Raw genomic sequence first — 23,451 nt, 5'->3', positions numbered from 1 at the left:
CTGCTCCAGGAAGAGGTGTGCGGGGAGCCCGGGAGAGAAGGATAAGGATGCCGCCTCTGTGGGGTCCAGGGGCGACCCCTTTGCTTCCCTCTCCACCCCGGTCTCTCCCATCTCCTCCTCTTCTCTTTCCGAAAATGTCCCCATCTCTTGAAACGGCTGTGATTGCTCAAGTCTCAAATAAGTAGCAAGTTTGCAACACTGATACACCCCAGCCCCCACGTCCTGCTCTTCCGGGTCGTTTTCTCTGCATTCTATTAAAATTCTACCCAAACAAAGGAATCCCACTGAAGGGGGCCCAATTCCCTTTTGGGGATAAGGTGCCAATGTCTTTACAAAAAGTCATTTTGCAACAACCTCCCCAATCTCCCCCCATGCCCACACAGTGTGAGAATGGCCATATAATCAATACTTTTCTGGACAGAAAATGGAGAAAGGGGTAAAGATGGCGGGGCGCAGGAGGACGCTGAGCCCCCCTCCGTGAGCAGAACCAAGTCCCCGAGCACAGGGAGCCGTCACCCCGAGAGACAGCAGCGCGGAGTGAGGCTCCGACCACAAACGAGGGAAGAGACCACAGAGAAGCTGGGCCCCGGGCGCCCGGAGCGGCGGGAACTGGGCCTGAGGAGGCGGCCGTCCCCTCCGCCTCCATGGCGGCCGCCCTCTCCTGGGCCGCGGCCTACCTGCAGGGTCCCCTCGGCTGTCCCCGCCACACGGCCTGGAGCCTCGGGCCTCGGAGCACAGGGAGCAGGCGGAACCACAGGCGTCACCACAGCCGCGGCCTCACAGACCAGAGCCCTCCTGTCAGGCTCGTGCCCAGGAGCCTAGAGCGCATGCTCAGCTCCTGTGGCTGGCTGTGCGCCCCAGAGCGCATGCTCGGCTCCTCCTCTCAGGCTCACGCCCACCGCCCAGAGCGCATGCTCGGCTGCCTGCGGCTCCCAAAACCACCTATAACGCAGAGCCACGTGAAGGTAGCTTCTAGGTAGATCACTTTCAATGCAACAAACCAGAGAAAGGCTGCACAGAGAAGACCGGGGAGCCAGCAGGACTCTCCAGGGTTAGAGGGGCTGGTGATCTCCGTGGTTTACGTCCCTTCCACCTCCTTAGGGTGGGCGAGAGCCTGCAAGGTCGCTGCAGTGTGTTTCTGGACACATCGCTGGAGCCCATCTCAGCTGGGACAGAGAGAGCCAGCAGGGCCAACGAGGCATTACTAGGTACACCTGGTCTCCCCACCTGGAGCTGCTCCTGTTCTGCTTAGGCACCAACCGGTCTGTCAAAACCAACCCGCACAGAGCCGGTTTCTATATAAGGCCGCTTTTCCAAGACAGCTATTTTGTCTAATTCATATAAACAAACATAGAAAGTCAAACAAAATTAAAAGGCAGAAGAACATCTCTAGAAGGAATAAGAAAAATCCCCGGGGGGCGAGGGGAGGCGTACCCAAAGAAAACAAATCATTTGCCTGATAAAAGAATTCAAAAAATGGTCATAAGGATCCTCACACCAAACTTGGGGAGTGGAATAGAAGAACTTAGGGAGAATGTCAACAAAGAATTAGGAAGTATAAGAAAGAAACAAGCAGATCAGAAGAATACACGATAATTGAAATGAAAAACACAGAAATCAGCAATAGATTCGCTAATACAGATCAGTGCAGTGTGGAAGTCAACCAATCAGAAAAACAAAAAAATTAAAAATAAAAAACACACAGTGATTTATGGGACCTCTGGGTTAACATCAAGCACTCAAGTATTTGCATTATAAGGATCCCAGAAGGAGAAGAAAGAAAAACAAAGAAATTTTATTTAAGTAATGGCTGAAAACTTTCCTGACCTGGGAAAGGAAACAGACATCCAGGTCCAGGAAGCATAGTTCCAAACAAGATGAGCCCAGAGAGACCCACAGCAAGACAAAAGTTAAAGATAGAGGCATTCTGGAAGGAAGCATGCGAAAAATTAGTTACACAAAAAGGAAACCCTATGATACTGCCATCTGATTCCTCATCAGCAACTTTCCAGGCCAGAAGCGAGGGGCAGGACCTCTTTAAAGAATTCTTCATTTCCTTGAATGGACCCTGCTAACTTCTCCCTTGGAACAGACTCCAGAAGAGCCAGGTATGGTGAGTGGAAGCACCCCAACTGCTCCAGGGCTTTTACTCAGGTCTGTTTCCTGGTCCTTGGGCCACACTCTGGAAAAGCCTGTGGGAAACATCCCTGCTTCAGCGTCATCTTGCCAAGATGGAAGAGAGCCCAGGACCAGGCAGATTGGGTCAATAACTGGAAAAGGAGAATACAGCATAGAACCTCTGAGCAGGCGCTGTTTTCATCCAACGACAAAGTTCTTGATCAATTTTTTTTTAAGAGAGAGCATACAAAGTCGCAAGGAAGCTTGCAACCTAGAATAATTTACCCAGCAAGGAATTGAAGGAGAGCGTTTCCCAGACAAGCAAAAACCAAAGGACTTCATCATCACCATTAAACCAGATTTACAAGAAATATTAAAGGGTCTCCTTTAAGTAGAAAAGGAAAGGCCATAACCAGAAATAAGAAAACATGAGGGGAAAAAACTCACAGATACAGCCAAATATTCAATAAAGACAGCAAATCACACATTCAAAAAGCTACTACGATGGTTAAAAGAAAAAAGTATCAAGCTCAACTCAAACTACAATAAGTACTGAGGAGATAGACAACACAGAAAGATCTAAAATATGACATCAATAACATAAAGCATGTATAGGAGAGTAAAAATGTAGTCCTTACAGAATATATTCAAATTTAAATATCCATCAGCTTAAAACAGAGCGCTATAAAGAATGATATACATAAACCTACAAAAAATACACGAAGAGAAAGGAACCTAAACAAAACATTATAAAGAAAAACAGCAAACCACAAGGCAAGAGATCCAGAGAAGAATGGCACAGAGAACAACTGTAAAAACAAGTCAAAAACCAGGAGGAGCCCCCTGGGCCACGTTAGACGGCAGAGAGCAGGAGCAGCTCCTGGGGGAGGGTATGGCAGGCCTCACCCACCGGCTTCTCCATAATGTCCAAGGACCCCATGTTAGAATGGAGCCAATGAGCTTTTCTTTCTGGAGCTTGCTCACTGCCCATAAACACAGCCTGATCTTACCAGTTCCCGCTCCTGGAAAGCTGAAGCCTAGCCAGGTAGGAGGCAGTGATTAGCCAGCCGTTTTTGACACAATTGGTTCTTTATTCTTTGGAGATACCCCAAGACTCTCCAAACACAATGAGGATTCAATATTTAGCAACCAAAGAGGAAATGATTTATTTTTTATTTTTTAATATATATATTTTATTAATTTCAGAGAGGGAGAGAGAGATAGAAACATCAATGATGAGAATCATTGATCAGCTGCCTCCTGCACGCCTTGAGCCCACAACCTGGGCATGTGCATGTGCCCTTGACCGGAGTCAAACCCAGGACCCTTCAGTCTGCAGGCCGATGCTCTAGCCACTGAGCCAAACCAGCTAGGGCTTGGGAAGTGATTTAGATAGACCTGAAAATGTATGTGGAATAACAGCTTGTCTTTCCCCGCCCCCCACCCCCCTCCAAGGGCCATTTCATTTCTAAGCTTTCCTCTAAACCATCAGGTCCAGGCACATCCCACTGGGCCCCACCCCCACCTCTTCCAGTCTTGTGCCCTCATCCCCGATCACCAAAAGGCATCTTGCTGGCCTCCATCTCAAAAACATCCAAACCAATGCACTCATGGTTCACGCTGAAGGTTTTTTGTTGTTGATGTTTTTGCTTGTTTGTTTGATTTAAGAGCCTATAGCGTTGAAGCTCCACAATTTGGAAGGTCATTCTCCGCTGCGTCTGCCAGGCCTGGAGGTGAGCACCGGGCAGGCTGAGCCGGTCTTTATGTGTAAGGCAGAGGACCCAGCTTTCCCGCAGGTCATTCTGCGGGGCCTGTGGAAAAGGCAAGTGTGAGCGGCAGTTCCAGTTCAAAGGTCAGAGGGCGCACAGCTGCCATTTAGTCACCAAGTCTGGCGCATGGAGACACTGTGGCGGGGAGAGATAAAGCAGGCCCATCCCGCTGGCAAACAGGACAGAAAAAAAGGAAAAGGAAAGTCAACAAAGGAAATAAAATCAGGGAGGAGCAGGCATGGTGCATTCCATTCAGCAAGTTCTCTTCCCATAGTGGTCTCCCCACGGGTCCCCCCCTTTCCTGCAGAAGCCAATGTGCCTTCTATATAAGGCCAGGGCTTCAGTCCTGGAAACTGAAGAATCTGAAAAAGGGCTGAGCTGGGAAAGGCTAGAGTTTTCATCCAAGGCAATGGTGCAGACAATTAGCAGGCAAATACACAAACCCTGCAGGAAAGAGCTTTTTTTTTAAAGTACAAAACACGTTTGCAGGGAGAACAGAGTCCCCGGGCCCCAAAGGCACTGCCAGTCCGACTTTAGAAGGAGCATCCACCCTGGGAAACAGTGAAACGGGAACCCCCGATCAACCTGAGAAGTCAACCCAAGTCCCTGCTTCCAGAAGCTACCCGAACCCCTGACCCATACCTGTGGCACCCCGAGTCAGTGGGTTTCTAGTCCAGCTTTCTCAGCCAACCAAACCACCATGCGTTTAAATGACCACAGAGATACTTTAAAATTAGATGTGTGAGACCGACAATGTAAGAACTATGACAGGGCAGAGACACACAGGATGTTACTAACCAAAGGCTACCTCTCGTGCATTCTTTTTCCTTCAGACAAGAAATTATTTTTTTAAAAAAAGAAAAAGAAAAAAAATTATTTTAGCGGTACACACATATACACATATATTTTTTCCCTGATATTCAACATCCTTTATGAACTAGGCATGCCCAGTTCTGCTGAACCCTTTAAACAAAAGAAGAAAAAGAAAAGGAGCCACAAACACGTACTAATATACACTTCTGCTACGGGCTGACCAGCTCCAAGGACTTGCACTCTGAACTCTCACACAGCCATTCCCAACGTAAGGCCAGCACCTGACCAAACCCAAAAGTCCAAAGGGTTAGACATCTCGAACGTCCCAGATGCAGGAGAGCAGAATGTCAGAAATCCTCACTACACAGGTGGAGGTCCTTCTTGAGGTTCTTCATAACTTCTGATCTCTCCTACTTTTGTCGACAGTTGCTTTAAGTCAATGTGTTTCTACCCTGTGCCCCTTGGCAAGGCAGAAGCCCTCTTGCGGCGGAGAAAGGGAACATTTTAAAGTGGTGTCCAGAGGATGGGAGAGGTGGTTCTCCTGCGATGACATTCTGAGCAGACGTTCGACACACACAAATGTGCCCGAGTTTCATAAATAACGTTTGTTTTGGTTTCAACACCTCGGACAAGACGGCTTCCAGATCCTTCCCGCCCAGGCGCAGCTGACCAGCTTTCCACAGGATGCCAACACGCTGGAAAACAGGCTTTACCTAAAAGAAGAGGAAGAGTGAGTCAGTGCCTTCCTGCAGAGCCCCAGGCCCATTCTGACTCCTCTCTAAACAGTCTCCATCCTGTTGTCACACTCCCCAACCACAGGACCTTTGAACGTGCTGCTGTCTGCAAGGCGCACTCCATTCCTCCAAGTAAGGCCTCCCCTTCCCTCAGATCCCAGCTCAGCATCCTTTCTTAGTTCCCCACACGGACCCCCTAGCCCACAACCTCTTTTCTCTTTGTATTCCTCCTTCCTAGTACTTCTAGAGCTGTTTATGCCAGAGCTCAGCAAAAAATATAAATGCTGGGTTTTCTCTCCTTTTTTTTACGCACCTAGATTCTTAAGCAGCACTATAAACTGCATGTGTATGTAGGCAAGAACTGAATAAGTCAGACTCACTTAGCAGTAAATTTCATTGCCACACAGACTTCCTGTTCGCATAGGCTCGCTCCTTACAGACATAAAGCTCAAATGGTTTTAAGATGTGTGATACCGCAACTGAGAACTGCCCCCCAAGTGCCAATATTGCTTTTCAAACAAAATTGCCCCGGAAGGTAGGGGAGGGTGGGGGTAAGGGAGATGCATATAGGCCTAACCAATGGACACAGACAACAGCGGGGTGAGGGCATGAGTAGGGGGGGGTGATGAGGAGGCTAATGGGGGGATAAGGACATGTATGTAATAACTTAATCAATAAAGAAATTTAAAATAAAATAAAATACATTTAATGGGGAAAAAATTGCCCCGTGAGATGCCCACTTTTAACACACGCGCTCAGCCTTCTGCAAGGAGCAGGGCTGGCAGAGCTTTATTCCAACTGGTTTGGGGGTGCCCCTGATGCTGCTGCAGGCCCAGGTCGGATGCCCCAGCATCTGCGGGGAGTCTCCGACTCCTTCCAGGCCTCAGAAGCTCACGCTATCCATCGCCTCTACAGTCCACACACTAATGTTCTGAAGAGTTTCGTTCCCATCCTCAGAAAATGAGGTTGGCACAAGGGCCTTCGAGCCCAACCACTCAAGAGTGTGCTTTGCACCTGAACCCCGGGCCTCAGTCAAGGAATAAGCAAGTCAAGTCTGTTTTCTCCTACTCCCAGCCTAGTCTCCAGGGTCCCCTTGTCACCGACAGCCACCAAATGCCCTTTGTTCCAAAGACAAGATGCCAGGCATGGCCTCCAGTGATGCAATGGAAATCTTATAGTTTCTAATTAAATTCCCACACGCAGCTCAATCCACAAGAGGTGGGAGGCAGGCGATTGGAGAATACGTACCTGCACCCCCACAGGCCACATTTTTTCCTCCTGGGGGGAGGCAGGGCTGGCAGGAGCAGCGTGTTCTCGAGGCACCGTACCTTTGGGCAGCACTTGTCACCCTGCCGATGCCACCGACCAGACAAGCGGGAGAACAGCGGCATCTGCCTTGAATTAGGGGACGCCCAGAGGGTGTCACAAAAGTCTCCTGTAATAAGCCAGGGATGCAGATGGACCCAAAGCATCGGCCACAACTGTATGGGAGGCCAATCAAGCTCAAAACACGTGCAACCAGGATTCGGTCATCTTTTGAAATAAATATGGAGCCATTTCAAAACCTCCAGGTTCTCTCTGTACTCTGCATAGCCACCGTTTCTTCTTTTTTAATTAGCTTTTTAAAATATATTTTTATTGATTTCAGAGAGAAAGGGAGAGGAGGAGAGAGAGAGAGAGAAGCATCAATGATGAGAGAGAATCGTGGATCGGCTGCCTCCTGCACGCCCCCTACTGGGGATGGAGCCTGCAACCCGGGCATGTGCCCTGACCGGGAATTGAACCGTGACCTCCTGGTTCATAGGTTGATGCTCAAACACTGGGCCACACCAACTGGGCATAATTAGCCTTCTTAAGTAGAATTGGAATCTCATTTTTACAGGTCCCCCCACCACCAGCAGCACTCTGGCCCTACACTTTGGAGGTCTTATCCCATGGATTATAACATCCCAGGGATGGGAGCCTAAAAAGGAGGCTGCTGCAGCCTCGCCTGCCTGCCTTCTCTCCATTTCCTGCCTGGCTGAGGCTGCCGGAGCTAAGTCTCGAGATATCATCAGGACTACACGCGTATAACGGCAAGAGCCAGGTACTGCCTGGCTGCCCTGGCACCAAAAACATGACCTTCCTCTTCAAATTCACTCATGAAATCACCCAAGGTTACAATCCAGCCACATCCGATTTAAATGTACTATTTCCCAGATAAAAGACAAGAGCTGTGAACACATGATCACGTGTAGACAAGGAAGGTCTCAAAACCACTAAACTGAACATAAAACTGCCCCTGAAATTCGTGTTCTTTTCAAAAAATTGACCTGAAAAGTTGTTCGTGGAGTGAATGCTGTTCAGATGAAAGATGTTCCAAAACAGCATATGTTACATGGTCCTATTTCTGTAGAAAAGAAAATTCCACGTAGGTACTCACACACACTCTAGTGGTTGTTGTGAAGCAGTGAGATTACAGGTAATTTTATTTCCGCTTTTTCTTATCTGGAATACCTATACCACAGACTACACCTGTGATAAGGAAGGCCTCTAAGCCAGTGGTTCTCAACCTTTCTAATGCCGCGACCCTTTAATATAGTTCCTCATGTTGTGGGGACCCCCAACCATAAAATTATTTTCGTTGCTACTTCATAGCAACGGAAATCTTATCAGTTTCTAATTAAATTCCCACAGGCAGCTCTATCCACAAGAGGATAACTCTATCCACAGTTATTTTGCTACTGTTATGAATCGTAATGTAAATATCTGCGTTTTCCGATGGTCTTAGGCTCTACAGCAGGGTCGCCTAAGACCATCAGAAAACACAGATATTTGCTGAAACCGGTTTGGCTCAGTGGATAGAGCATCGGCCTGCGGACTCAAGGGTCCCGGGTTCGATTCTGGTCAAGGCATGTACCTTGGTTGCGGGCACATCCCCAGTAGGGGGTGTGCAAGAGGCAGCTGATCGATGTTTCTCTCTCATCGATGTTTCTAACTCTCTATCCCTCTCTCTTCCTCTCTGTAAAAAATCAATAAAATATATTTTTAAAAAAAAAGAAAACACAGATATTTACATTACGATTCATAACAGTAGCAAAATTACAGTTATGAAGTAGCAACGAAAATAATTTTATGGTTGGGGGTCACCACACATGAGGAGCTGTATTAAAGGGTCGCGGCATTAGGAAGGTTGAGAACCACTGCTAAGCAGTCTCTCTAAATGGTCAGTTGTCTTTGAGCCTGAGCACTAGAGCGGTCTTGTGTCTAAGTGATTCACTTCAAGTTCACTGACATCTGGCTATTACTTCAACCAGGAACAGCACAGACTTCTAACGTGAACTACTTGAAGTCCACTTCTTCCCAACACCAGGGAGGCAGGGTAGTGCCCAGCCATGATAAGGAAAGCCTGTGGGAGGCAGCTAGAGTAGATAAAGTTACAGAATAAACATTCCAGGAAAGACGGCTGAGAATGAATGACTAAATATTCAACAGAAGTTAGGGAAAAGAACAGAACACACCCAAAGAAAGCTTAAGGAAGAGAAGCAGAAATCAATTGAAAATGGCAATATATTAAAGAGGATCAAAGAAGCTGCAGTTTGTTCTCTGTATAGATGAATAAAATTAAACTTCCAGCAAGCTGGATTAAGAGAAAGGAGAAAAGGCAATTGTAATCAATGTTAAGGATATAAAGGGACCATGACCACACGTTACAAAGATTAAAAAGATGAGAATAAGAAAATGTTGTGTGCCCAGCCGGTGTGGCTCAGTGGTTGAGCGTCAACCCACACACCAAGAGGTCACTGGTTCCATTCCCAGTCAGGGCACATGCCAAGGCTGTGGGCTCAGTTCCTAGTAGGGACGTACAGGAGACAGCAGGTGGATGTTTCTCTCTCATCGATGTTTCCATCTCTCTCTCCCTCTCCTTCCTCTCTCTCTCTAAAAATCAATAAAACAAAATAAAAACTTATTTTTTAAAAAAGAAAGAAAACATTGTGAACAACTTTAGGACAACACATTTGAAAACTTAGATGAAAGAACAAAATCCAACCCATCAGAACTGACCCAAGAAAAAATAAAGACTAGATAGTCCTATAACTGTTCAAAGAACTGAACATCAACAGTTTTTTTAAATCTTTCCACAAAGAATGTATCAGGCTATTCCTGGCAAAGATAACCAAATAGCATAGCAGTTTTTATTTATTTCAGAAAGAGGAGAGGGGGAGAAACATCAATGATGAGAGAGAATCACTAATCAGCTGTCTCCTGCACGTGCCCCACAGGGGATTGAGCCCGAAACCTGAGCAAGTGCCCTGACTGGAATCTAACCATGAACTCCTAGTTCATGGGCCAATGCTCAACCACTGAGCCACACCAGCCAGGCTAGACTGACTACCAGTCTTTAGACGACAATACTACTTGTATCCATGTACTCAAGAAAGGGCCCCCTTTTCCAACTTACACTCAAGAAAGAGCCTGCATATAGAATTTCTGGACAGACTGATTACTTTATTTCTTTGTTGAGGATTTTTTCTTACTTAGTGAGATCTCAGGCTACCACAAAAATGGCTCAGTGTATCACAGTGCCCACAAAGTGGTTTTGGTCACCAAATATGGATGAAATTATTTTATTCAGTGGCTCAGAATCAAAACAGCACGTTGGTCCACTTAAACCATCAAGTGCTCTTATTGTACCCTACCCACTGGCCTGCGGGTGCAGCAGACCCTTTTTATTGTGACTAATGAGGAGGACACAGTTTTCTTCACATTATGAGTTATTTCTATGCATTGAATGTGCAGATAAAATGGCTTAGCAATAAAATCAGTACAATCACTAAAATGGCTTAGCAATAAAATCAGCACAATCACTAACTTTCTTACGTGTATATTATTTTGTAGTATAAATATTACTTATTCTTCTCAAAGGATGCTGCTCTTCACCAAAAATGTAAGTTCTAGCTAATGATTTGTTCCCCTCTCTGCTATCTATAACCAATCGGTGCTTTGTTTCTGTTTCCTAGGTGGGATTCATTGACAAACTATTTCCAATATCAGTAATGTATGTGAATATGGTAATACAGTCGTTTTTTTAGACATAGAGTCTAAGAAAATAGTATTTTTAAAGCAGATATGTCTCAAAATATAAAATACCTGAGAATACCGAATAAAAACGTGTAATACATTTATGGACAAATTTCTGAAAGTACTGAAAGACATTTTTGAAAATATCTAAAAAAAAAAAAGGAAAGTCATTTCATGTTCATGAACTGGAAAAGTCAACATAAAAGGGCTGATTTTCCCTAAACTGATCAATCGAGTCCATACAGCTCTAAACAGAATCCCACACATTGTTTTGCTGAGTCAGGAGGGCCAAGGGCTAAGTAGTGCCAGGGAGAAGGCAGGGAGGTGTGGGCGACTTCCCTGCCAGGTGTGGGAAAGCTGTGTGTGATGGTCAATTCCCTGTGTCCACGTGACTAGGTCACACGGTGCCCAGATATCTGCTCGCACAGTACTCCGGGCATGCCTCGGAGGGTGTTCTGGGTGAGATGAACAACTACATCCACAGCCCTAGGAAGGCAGACTGCCCTCCCCACTGCAGGCAGGCCTCGCCTAATCCGCTGGAGGCCTGAATGGAGCAAAAGGCTGAGTGAGGAGAATTCGCTCTCTCTACCTGACTATTTTTTGAGGTGGGACATTGGTCTTCTCCTGCCCTAGGACTGGAACTTACACCTTGGGCTCTCCTGGTTCTTGGGCCTCCATAATAAATCTCTTTCTATATATAGATATAAGATTATTGTCTCTGTTTCTCTGGAAAGCCCTGGGGGAAGCGGGGCTCAAGATTGGGTCCAGCCTGGATTTATGTCTCACCTTTGCCACTGATAACTGAGACCTAGGGCAAGCAACATCCCCTCCCTAGACCCCTGAGCACTCATGTCTAGACTACATTCACCCCCAGCTCCCACTCTGAGAATCCTACATAGCTGAAGTCTATCTCCAAAGGATCCGAAAACCATACTGTACCCCTGAAGTCACCACATCATTCCGACTTTGCTACAGGCCGCCTTGAGGACGCGCACCTGGCTTGGGATCTCATCAGTGAAGTCCATGCAAGGAGTAGCCCCCATTCCCACCCCATGCTCTCGGGAATCCATTTAAGAGGCTGAGAAATCTCCATTTGTGTTCACGGTGACTGGCAGATGGGACTGCTCAAACCAAGCCCCGCACAGCCAGCACATGGCCAACTTCCTGTCTGAAATTCAATCCTCCCTCACCTCCTGACTTTTCAGTGCTCACATTTGGGGAAAGTGAGGAATAACCATTTATCTGTAAGGATTCCCTGTTGGCTTTCTGGGTGCCATGTAGAGATCAGAGCAGCTCCCCCCATAAGCAGCACATCCCACGGTCAAACACTTGAACAGAGAACAAGGACGCACGCCTGGCCTTGTGGGGTTTTCAAAGGTGAACCCTCTCACCGCCCAAGCCCGGGAGCCCAGGGCAGCTGCCGTCCCCACCCGCACCTGTATTTGATGTCAAATACTGTGGAGTCTTCATCCTCATCATCCTCTTCATTCAGCGGGGCCATTTCCACGCGCTCAGCCGGGGTGGTGATGATGTCATACTTGCGGGTCTTCTTCAACCTCTTTCCGGACCTGAAAGAGAGGGGCATTCCTGAGGACCCCACCATCCCGAGGCAAACCACGCCCTGTCCCCAGCCTGGGTCCCAGGCCCTGGCGGATACCCCGGCTCCTGCACTTTCAGCCATGGGACCTCGGTAACCCTTGTGGTCCTCACCCACAAAACAGCGATGATCAGAGCTGCCCTGAGCACTGGAAAACCCAGGAACCAAGAGGAATAAAAGGAAATCCATGATGCACAAAAGACCAAAATGTTCAGTGAGGGCGGGATGCAGCTCTGCACTTGCACGGGCATGAAGCACCCCATTCCCTCGCCCCTCATCCCCTGCCCGGCCCTGTGGCATTGGAAGGTCACTGCTCCAAGCACAGAGGGCACAAGCTGGCATTAAGAGGACTGCCCTATGGGCCATCGGGTGGGATTTGGGTCAGAGCCTGGCCACTTTCTACCCGTGTGGTGATGGGCAAGTGAGTTCAACTCCCTAAGCCTCCCTCTCCGCATAAATAAAATGGGATAAGAATAATATGTGTCCCTCACAGGCGAGGGGGATGACATGAGATGATGCATGTAACAGGCCTACACACAGGAGGCTCTTTGCAAGATGACTGTGAGTAAATGTAACCAGCAGACAGAAGAGCTGCAGCCTCTCCGATACGGCCGGGACTTGTAAAAAGGAGTCAATATTGGCTCCATCAGGAGGATTTATGAGGCTGCTGAGTGACAGCACTAAGCTTTTACCTCTGAAAGCATAGAGGACCACTGCAGGCCACAGGGAACGTGCTGAGACCAGGCCTGCGTCCTCCAGCGTCAGTCTCTCTGCATGAAGGAGGCAGCGTTTATCGGGGAATGGCTGAGCGCTCAGGATGCCACTGGGAACACTGCTGCCGTTATGACTGCTGATGCCCTTTGCATTCATTTCTCCACTATCTGGACTCTTTCCCAAATGCCTTGCCTTCTCTGGTGTCCTGCCTTTTCTTTTTTTTTCTTTCTTTCTTTTTTTAATATATTTTCATTGATTTCAGAGAGGAAAGGAGAGGGAGAGAGAGATAGAAACACCAATGAAGAGAGAGAATCATTGATCGGCTGTCTCCTGCATGCCCCCTACTGGGGATCGAGCCCACAACCCGTGCATGTGCCCTTGACCAGAATCGAACCCGGGACCCTTCAGTCCACAGGCCGACAGCTCTATCCACTGAGCCAAACCAGCCAGGGCCTGCCTTTTCAAGTCTAGTCAATATGGCCCCATGCCACAATTCTCCTCCCCTGGAACAAGGTCTCATTGCCCCAGGAGGCCTCAACAAAGTGATGGCAACGGGCGGTTTTCAGTAAGTGTCCTCGTGGCCTTCACAGGAACAGGCCAGACCAGCGATGTTCTAGAAGAGACAACGGGTCCCTCCGCTGGAGCCAAAACACACATTTCTAACAAGTCAGGGGAGAAGTTCAGCATTCTTTTATTCCGAAACGCAATCCTAAAGCCAGGGGGTTGTTTACTCAAAGGCCCGCTCAACAGCTGGTGAGCCGCAGGTTCCCAGGGAGCGCTGGCAGGCACCGTCCACGCAGACAGAGGCGAAGGGAGCGGCGCTCAGCTGACCAACCGGAGAGAGGCCTTCCTTCCTCGCCCTCCCCACAGAGAGAAACAAAACTAAACAAGCCCATCAGGGTTGTGACTGGAAGTCCAATTTGGGGGTGTGGTGGTCAGATCCACAGACGGCACGTCTAGAGATCGGGGTTCAGATCTCGGCTCTGCAATTCCTTTGTCTCAGTTCCTCTGAGCAAGTCACTCACCCCGACCTCTATCCAACACGGCTCCATGAACACAGGTGTCTGTGACCTCCCAGGTGCCCCCAGCAGCGTCACCACCCCTCCCCCCTGTCCTGGAGCTGCCCCTCCACACCATGCTGGGGCCCCTCCACACCATGCTGGGGCCCCTCTGCTCCAACACCAGCACCCAGTCAAGCGAAATGACTCCCACAAACCCCAGAGCCCCATAAGCACAGAAACCAGTGAAGCGGGCAGGTGTGGCATAAACATTAGGACAAACACGGTGACGTTGGCCATCTGGCAGCCAACTCCCCGTCCTGGAGGCCAGGAGATACGAAGGGCGGTGCCACAAACCCAGCTTCCGCACCTGACTGTCACGTGGGGCAGAGAGAGGCCGAGCGTTTCCAGATAGTTCCACTTGTCAAGAAAAGCAGGCGACTCCCAATTTTTAAGTGTTCTCAGCTACCTTGCTAAAATCCCTGTGCAGATCAAAACAAAACCATAAAAACTTATCTGGGGGCCATCGGTTTGCAGCCTCTGACTCCGTTTCCTGGCCATGGTGTATTGGTCATGCGTGCCAAGCCTGAGTGCCATTGAATAATTCAGCTACAGCCATGAGGCCGGAGAGAGGGGCTGATACACAAGTTCAGCCAAGGTCCCCGCCGCTATTTATACACCCTAGGTGGTTCCCTCCCCTCTTGGGCACTGTCTGTCCCCTCGGGATTAGCAAAGGGCTACCTCGCTGATTGACCCCAACACCTGTGTCTAGCACACAACACACAGTGTGCCCAGTAGGGCTCATGCTTCATGTAGGATCACACAACACACAGTGTGCCCAGTAGGGCTCATGCTTCATGTAGGATCACACAACACACAGTGTGCCCAGTAGGGCTCATGCTTCATGTAGGATCACACAACACACAGTGTGCCCAGTAGGGCTCATGCTTCATGTAGGATCACACAACACACAGTGTGCCCAGTAGGGCTCATGCTTCATGTAGGATCACACAACACACAGTGTGCCCAGTAGGGCTCATGCTTCATGTAGGATCACACAACACACAGTGTGCCCAGTAGGGCTCATGCTTCATGTAGGATCACACAACACACAGTGTGCCCGGTAGGGCTCATACTTCATGTAGGATCACACAACACACAGTGTGCTCAGTAGAGCTCATGCTTCATGTAGGATCACACAACACACAGTATGCCCAGTAGGGCTCATGCTTCATGTAGGATCACACAACACACAGTGTGCTCAGTAGGGCTCATGCTTCATGTAGGATCACACAACACACAGTGTGCTCAGTAGAGCTCATGCTTCATGTAGGATCACACAACACGGGCCAGGCAGCCACGTAAAGCTCAATTACAAGGCATAGGGCTTTCCTCCATACCCCGGCAGCCCCCACCTGCTCCCACCCGTTTCTCTTTTCCTCTCTCAGCGCCTGAGGGCCAGACTACCTCTCGTTCTTCTAAGATGAAATGATCATACCCGGGGTTGACCTGTTTGAGGAGCCACATGAGATGTGGCAATAGCAATGCCCGAGACCTGTTCCTCCAGCTCTCAAGTGTGTTTGCCAAGGGCTGGTCCACTTCGCTGTGTGTGCGCTGCCAGCTGAGGAAAGCCAGGCTTGGAGCGAAGAAGGCAGCCTCTAGGGGCAGTGGCAAGATGACCAAGGGACTCTCTGGTGGACCCAGGGGACCCGACACAGCCTGGAAACCGTGGTCTCACTGTGCTTTGGGGCACACGGCAAAAGTGATCCGTTCGGCATCTACTTGTCCCTGGCACCGGTCAGTTCTTGCCACCACTACCCCCACTTCAGGGCTAGTTACTTCTCAGAGGAAGCTCCCAAATTGTCCACCTCAAGCCCAGATGTCCAGCTGCATGGCTAGCTTTTCCCCCAATTCAAATCTTAGTCAAACAACCAAAAATGACCTCCTTAAGAAATGGCCTCCTGATGTCAAACCAACTCCACAGTTCCTCTCAAAGTCACAGAAAGGGACTGAGTCTTCCAACCATGGCTCTGCCCAAAGCTCCAATTTATTAAAATAATACTAATATGCTAATGAGCAATAACAAAAAACGCTTCAGAATGGTAACTTTCCCCAAATCTTAACAGTATTAAGCTTTTATATTTTCTCCTGACTTTTATTATTTGTTTTAACTTATCTTCACTGTTGAAAGTATTACAGATGTCCCTTTTTCTTCCCCCATTGACTCTCTCCACCCCCCACCTGCTCCACCCCCAGGCCTTCACCACACTATTGTCTGTGTCCAGGGGCTATACATATATGCATATATTAACTCTTATTCTTATTACAAATGTCAGTACACAGACAACTTGGGGAAAATTTGGGAGTTCCAGGCTAAGCAGGAAAGTTTTCGTTCCTTTTCAAAGACCTGGCCGAGTAAAATGACGAGGCTTCCGTGCTTCCAACATCTGCAGGACACCGTGGCGTGCATCTTTGCCACCGATGCATGTGCGACAGCTGGCCAATGTCGGCTCAGCTAGAATCTGTGTTCCTCTCCATTCGCCAGGAAGCACCAAAACAAACCCTCCTTTCGGATCAGAGATTTTACAGAGCTTTTGAAATAAGAGGTGGCTGGGCATGGAGCCAACAGAGATCTGGGAGAAACGTGGCGGGAGCCGGAGAGCTGGGAGGCTCGCCAAGACGGGGAAAGGTTCCCCAGGAGGATAGGAAAGTTGTGGTTTCAGGTGGTGACTTGTCTCCTCCGTCTTTGTAAGACACCGGAAAGCCGAGTTCCATCCCCGCAGATCTCAGAGGGTAAAGTTAGACCTAAGAGGCCAAAGGTACTGAGTACAGCGGCCACTGGCGAATGTGCTGTTCCTGAATCCATGCTACCCCAGCAGATGCTCTGACATAAAAAACTGGAGGGATCAGCCCTGGCCAGTGTTGCTCAGTAGTTAGAACGTTGGCCCATACACTGAAGGGTCTCGGGTTCGATTCCTGGTCAATGGCACGTACCTGGGTGGCAGGTTTGATCCCCGGCCCCAATAGGGGATCATACGGAAGGCAATCAATTGATGTGTCTCTCTCACATCGATGTTTCTCTCTCTCTCTCCTCTGTCTCTCTTCCCCTCCCTCACTCCTTTCCACTCTCTCTGAAAATCATTGGAAAAAACCTCCTCAGATGAGGATTAACAACATCAACAACAAAATGGGGGAATGGAAATTTTCTACTCACTAGACACAGCCTCTTAGTTGCTTCCCTTCCAGCTCTCAGAAGCATGTCAAGGAACGACATGAGGGCTGGGGGAACGACATGGCTTCACTGTGAACTGGGCAGAACTGCACGTACAAAACGCACACGTACACAGGCATACTCTGGCCAGAAGGGCACTCTGCCTTCAAACTGCTGTCCCTCCTTCCCATTTTGTCTCATCTTAAAGTAGTTTTCCGTAATGATTAAAATAGAGGAAAAAGGTCTAAATGATTCTGCAGATGGATTAACCCTTTGCACTCACTTGCTTTTTTCTCGATTCCTTTATTCTACTCGGGATTTAATTTTTTAAACACCCCAGATTTTACAAAGCGCGGCAGTAGAATAAAAAACTGGAGTTTCTTTTCATACAAACTTATTTATTTGGATTTTTTTATATTTCAAATTATTGATACATTCAATAACCGTCACACTCGACATCCGAGTGCAAAAGGTTAATAAGTATGGGGAGAGATGAGACGGCTACTCAGCCTCATCAGAAACTGGGGAGATGCAAAACAAAGCAACGAGATACCCAATCACACTCATTGTGTTGGAAAACCTTAGCAAGTCTGATGATACTAATGTGTTGAACATGATGGGGGAACCTGAGAACCCACCCACAGGCACTGCAGATGGGAGGGTAAAATAGTGTAGACTCAAGCGCATCAAGCATGTGTACCCCGGGACCTGGAAATCCCACTCATAGGTGAACACGACGATGCTCTTATACAGGACTTCAGGGGCACACATCCAGGGATGCAGCAGGGAGCTGAGTGTACAGACGGGGAGAAATAATGAATAGATGTCCGTTTTAAGGAAATTCAATGTGGAAATGTATCATGAATAATAAAGATGTCATAAATAATCTACACATGCACATGTACCATGCATACACGTACATAGATTTCTTTGCACATTCACATACATAATTTATTTAAACAAACTATCCTAAACATGTGGTTTATAACCTGTTCCATTCAACAATATATAGTATTGTAGCAACACCATCGTTTTTAACAGCCATATAGTATTCCAGTGTAGGGATTACCATAATTTCTTTAACCAATGCCCAATTGCTGCAAACTTAGGTCTATTTAAACCTTTTGCCATCAAACACAACTGCTCTGAATTCCATTGCCCATGTATCCTTGCTTCCTCTCCTAATTAATACATTTAGTAGCAAAGACTCTGTATCACAGTGAAAAATGTGTGTGCCTTAGGAATGGAATTGCTTGGTTAAAATTTTTTTTCCCACTGCAATACACATTCTTTGCTTCTAATTTTAACAGTTTCCTTGGATCCACATTTTTTCTGTTGTCTGGCAAAGTGACTCCTTCAGGGAAAACAGACAAATAGGCCAGGACTGCCACTTTATAAACAAAAATGCTACACCCTTCCTCCCTTATCTACATCGTTACGAAAAGGAAAGTCCGCCATTCAAACAAATTGCTACCTCACAGGTTTCTGGCATCAGCATCTAGTTAGAGAGGACATTCTGAGAAGCATCAGCAAATGCAAACTACTTAGAAGTTCAACATTCATTTGCTAAAAATATCTTTATGAGATGGCAGCTTGTGCCTGGAGCCACAGTAGGTGTTAGAGAGACCAACGATGAAGGCCCAGGCCTGCCCTTGGGAGCCCTCAGCCTCCTGTGGCAAAGGGACATGTTAGTGACACTCCTGACTCCGCAGGAAACCCAAATCTCCAGTGTGCTCTGGGAGCACTGGTGGGCCCTGGAAGGGGAGGGTTCTCGCAGGAGGCAACGCCGGAGAGCAAACAGCAAGGAGCTGGCGAAGGGGACCCCAGGCAGAGGGTCAGAGTGGGGCAGGACACGCAGGCCTGAAGGGCTGGAACAGCGGGCAGAAGCAAGAAGGGACTCCGGAGGGAGGCAAGGCCCTGGTCATGAACAGCCAGCTCGCCCACATGCTAAGCAGAGGGGCGGTGGTGGGAGTAGGGACAAGGCTGGTGGCAGAAGACAAGGGCTGCGGCTCAGAGACAAAGTAGGGATTCGGGGCGGGCAGAAGCGCTGGCAGGTGGAGAAGTTTCCGGGGGTGGAAGGGCTGGGGCACAGGTGAGACAGCCTCAGGGTGACGGGGCGGAATGGCCAGGAGTGGTAACTGCCTGCTAAGAAGCTGGGGCGGGGGGCAGGTGAGAGGGATGCCCAGCCAGTGCGCAGGCCTTCTGGAACCTGTGGACTGAGCCTGCAGCGGACCAAAGGGGGAAAGGTCACGCCCAGACCACGAAGCAGTGTGATGGGGCACAGCAATGCCTTAGCCACAGACGTGTAGAGTGTTCTAGAATCGCACAGGTGACTCACGCCCTACCCGGAGATACAACTGTCTCTGTGCCAAGGAGCCCATGGGGACTGGGTAGCAGCCAGGCCCTTCCCAGCTGCAAATGCCATGAGTTCCTGTCTCCATCTGAACCCAGTTCCTGTCTACATCCTGTCCACCTGGTAGCTCACCCCAAGACTACCTTCTCGGGAAGAGAAGGCAGATCATGTCCATCACTGGCTTCTCTGTGGAGCCGGAACCTTCTCCCAACACTCCGCACCCAAGCCAATGAGGACCCATCCCGGCCCGGCCTGAATGCTGCTCTCCCTCCCCTCTCCCGCTCCGGGCCCTCACATCTGGCCGCATGCTGCTTGCTTTTCGCTCCCACTCCTGGATAACAAGGAGCAGACGGGCAAAATAGTTCAAATGCCTTTCTGAAAAGGCCACCGCCTTCTGGGCTCAGCGGCCTGTTTGCAGCTAAACGTTTCCAACCTCCAGGCTCAGAGTTGCTCTAGGCATCAACGTTCACTCCACCTGAACCATCAGGGAATCAGGCTGACGGAGCGTCACTGGATGCCAGGCCGGAGGGCTATGGAGACACTGGGCTGTCTCTAAGTACGGGGGGAGCTGGACACTACACCCAGCCCCCCAGCCCAGCAGGAGAAGGGTTGTATGGAGGCTGCACGAAGGCTAGGACTGGAGGAGGCCAGAAAAGGAAGCCAGGGCCTCAGGTGGTTCAGCCATAAAGTATTCCAGTGTAAGGATTATCATCTGGGAAGAACCATGGGGCCGGGCCTTGTTGGCTGCGTGAAGCAGAAATGGCCGGCCCAGGAGTGGAAACGCACAAGCCAGCACCATGGAGTGTAGGAAAAGGAGCAAATGACAGAGAGGAGGCTCGGGATGGCTGATGGCCGCAAGGCGCGCTGGCTTCAGTTTGTTAAGGGCCCCGCGTGCAATGCCCAGGTGATGGCTGCAGGGAGGTTTGTCAGCAGAGGCATGGGCAGTGGGGAAGGCCGGAGTCCAGAGGGGCCCAGCACTGTGAGGAACATGGCCAAAGCCAGGGCACAGGATGGTGGGGTGGACGGGGGGCCACAGTTCCCCCTTTTCCATTTTCTTAGGTCACTGCCACGTAATCCTACAGATCCACAAGGAAACACCTTGACTCAAAGTCACACCACAACTGCAAACCTATAGTAACGCCCCCTCCGGGTCTGGTTTCTGCTCCTGCTGCTGAAAATGCTCCCCAGGGGAGGGCAAGCCCCTGGCCCCAAACCTCCAACAGCTGATCAAACACCCAGCACACTGTGTACACTGGAAGGGGAGGGACTGGCCGTGAGTAATGATACACACACATACACACCCACATTACCCAGCAGCCTGCCCGAGTAACAGGACACATTTGCTTCCTTTCCTTCAAAGACAGGGTTTCCAGGCACGGGGGGGAAATATGCCCCTTGCCTCCACTGCTGCCTTCTCCATCTGCCTACTCCAGGCACCTGGACATCCTTCCCAACTTCCCAGATACTTTCTCCTTGAACTTGAGCAACCTACAAAAGCCTCTCCAAGATCTCTTATGCCCATGGAATCTGAACCAACTCCGTCAGGTAGGAGCACAGTAAAGTCGTCCAAATCCCGCACAAACAGAAAGTACCAAGGCCACCAGGAGTCACCAAGCATCCTTGGGGCGCAAAGCGCACCCCCAACAGGCCTCCTGCAGACATCCCCATATGCTAGATACTGCTTCCTTCAGTGACACAAGGAAGGAAAAGGGAAAAAAAAGGCAGGTTGGGGGTGCGGGAGCCGCAGAGGAAAGAAAGGATAGAAGATTGAAGTCAGACAGACCTGGCTGCAAATTCTACCTCCACCCCTGAGTTTACTTGGATAAGCCACCGTGCCTGGCAGGAGAATTTATCCTCATCTGTGAAACGGGTATAAAAATAAATTCCTTGTAAGATTATCAAAAATCGGAGCGCTGTTGTTGGTGCTCTGCATTCACAGAGTTGAAGGGAATTCAATATTTATATTATATGTATATAGTTAAGAGAGGAGAAATTTCCTAAGATGTTACCAGGGAAACCAGGCGAGCGCACCACCGCGGGGCGGCGTAGGGAGCGGGGTAGGAGCACAGCGGGCGCCCAGGTGGAGCCGAGCCCGCATTCGGAGCATCTGTGCGCGCAGGTGGCGCGGACGCGGTCACGGCCAATAGGAGGTGCAGGGGGACCCGCGGGGGAAGGGAAGGGGCGACGGGACCCACCTGAAGACGCGCAGCAGCAGGCAGGCGATGAGGAAGGCGGTGAAGGCGCACGCCACGATCACGGCCGCCTTCAGCGTGGGCAGGTCGCGGAGCAGGCTGGAGAAGCGGGTCACCAGCGCGTCGCCGCTGCTGTTGGAGCTGCCGCCGCCGCCTGTAACCGTCGCCTCCCCAGACCCGGTCCGGGTGGTGTTCACAGGCCGGGAGCCGGGCGGCGGGTGCTGGGGCTGCGGCACCGCGACCACCGGGGCTAGGCTCGCGCGGGCAGCGGGCGCGGCCAGGAGCGCGAGCAGCAGCGGCAGCAGCGGCGCGGCGCGCATGGTGCAGGCGGGCGGGGCAGGGCGCGCAGCGGAGCCCGGGTCCCGCACCCGCGCCGAGGCCTGCACCCCAGACTCCCGCTGCCGAGGCGGCTGCGCGGTGTTTGGCAGGAAACTGCGGCGCCCGGAAGAGCCCGCGCCGCCGCCGCTGCCGCCACTAACACGTTGCACGGAGCCATTCGACGGGCCGCGGCCCCACGTGGGCGGGGCAGGCCACCAGCCGGGGTGCGGGCTGCGCCCCGCTCGCTCACGCGCGGCCCCGATCACGCTGAGGACCTAGAATCCCTGGAAGAAGTAATGGCGGCCAGGCTAACATTTAATCCTACAGCCCCTTTAGGAGACAAGTATTTCTATTGTTCTCATTTAGTAGCTGATGTAGGACCCCGAGAGCCAGGCTAAGAATCCAAGACTATGTGATCTGGAGGTAAGTAAGCCCCACTCCACAGGTGGGACTCCGACGCCTGTAGTGAAGTGGGGTGCACCACGCCCTATGCATTGCACATTTCGGTATCTCCCCGTTTTCCCTCTTTCTGTCAAAAGTTCTTGCCGGGACCGGTTTCGCTCAGTGGATAGAGCGTCGGCCTGGGGAACTGAAGGGTCCCAGGTTCGATTCCAGTCAAGGGCATGTACCTTGGTTGCGGACACATCCCCAGTAGGGGGTGTGCAAGAGGCAGCTGATGATGTTTCTCTCTCAATGTTTCTAACTCTCTATCCCTCTCTCTTCCTCTCTGTAAAAAATCAATAAAATATATTTTTTTAAAAAGTTCTTCATCTCATGGCTTCAGGCATTTTGCACCTCTGCTTATGAACTGGGCTGGGCTGTGCATTTCGGCATTCATAACTTCGCTGTGGACAGCAGCTGGGGCGATGACTAGTCTCCCACCCAGGCTGAAGTTTCAGACCCCAGGGAGTAACTGCTTGGCTGACTCCTGTGCAAGCTAAATGGTAAGTGAAGGTTCTAGTGTGAGGCCCAAGGTGGGATCTGAGGGCGAACAGAGTGCTTTCCTGGAGCACTTTCTATGCACACTGAGGGCGGCAGGTTCCACCTTTCACTGGCTTCTGATGGGACCCTCCAATGGTGGAGTGGGTAAGCAGATAAACACACATGACAAGGACTCACTGACCTTAAACAGCTCACTCCTGGATCTGCTCAAGAAAAAGGCAGATAATAAAGATTGTAGAGTGTATTGGTTAGCTACAACGCGTAACAAATTACCCCACAACTTCACAGCTTAAAACAGCACACATACATTATCTCACAGTTGGTGTGGGTCGGGAACCTGACCATAGCTTAGCTGGCCCTCTGCTTCAGGGACTCTCACACGGGTGCAATCAAGGTGCCAGCTGGGGCTGAGGTCTCACCTGAATACTCGAATGGGGAAGGGCCTGCTTCCATGCCCAATCAGTGGCTGATGGCCAGACTCGGCTGCCCACAGGCTATTGGCCATAGGTCCTTACCATGTGGGTTTTTCTGACATGGCAGCTTGCCTCATCAAAAGGGGAAAATCTATAAGGTAAAAGAGAGTCAGCTAGCAAGAAAGAAGTCCTTATCTTATGAAACCCAATCACAGACA

The 23,451-nt window shown here is 49.9% G+C and overlaps 1 protein-coding gene across 1 annotated transcript; it reads right to left on the bottom strand.

The window, feature by feature from the left end:
• Positions 1-4,772: 4,772 nt before the first annotated feature.
• Positions 4,773-22,162, bottom strand: FAM174B (family with sequence similarity 174 member B). The gene is made up of 3 exons (XM_028132601.2): positions 21,564-22,162; positions 11,932-12,063; positions 4,773-5,413 (listed from the first exon to the last, which is right to left on the bottom strand). The coding sequence occupies exons 1-3, from the start codon at positions 21,878-21,880 to the stop codon at positions 5,410-5,412; spliced, it is 453 nt and encodes a 150-aa protein (XP_027988402.2). The 5' UTR covers positions 21,881-22,162; the 3' UTR covers positions 4,773-5,409.
• Between the last annotated feature and the right edge of the window lie 1,289 nt (positions 22,163-23,451).

Source organism: Eptesicus fuscus, chromosome 25, assembly GCF_027574615.1.
Source record: "Eptesicus fuscus isolate TK198812 chromosome 25, DD_ASM_mEF_20220401, whole genome shotgun sequence".
NCBI classification, from domain to species: Eukaryota; Metazoa; Chordata; class Mammalia; order Chiroptera; family Vespertilionidae; genus Eptesicus; species Eptesicus fuscus.
The sequence above is the reverse complement of the archived record's forward strand: the minus strand, read 5'-3'. Positions and strand labels throughout refer to the sequence as shown.

Excerpts from the sequence above, each read along its gene's own strand:
- FAM174B (XM_028132601.2), bottom strand. The coding sequence starts at position 21,880 with ATGCGCGCCGCGCCGCTGCTGCCGCTGCTGCTCGCGCTCCTGGCCGCG. Across the intron at positions 12,064-21,563 it reads CTGCTGCTGCGCGTCTTCAG|GTCCGGAAAGAGGTTGAAGA; the intron begins GTGGGTCCCGTC and ends CCTCTCTTTCAG.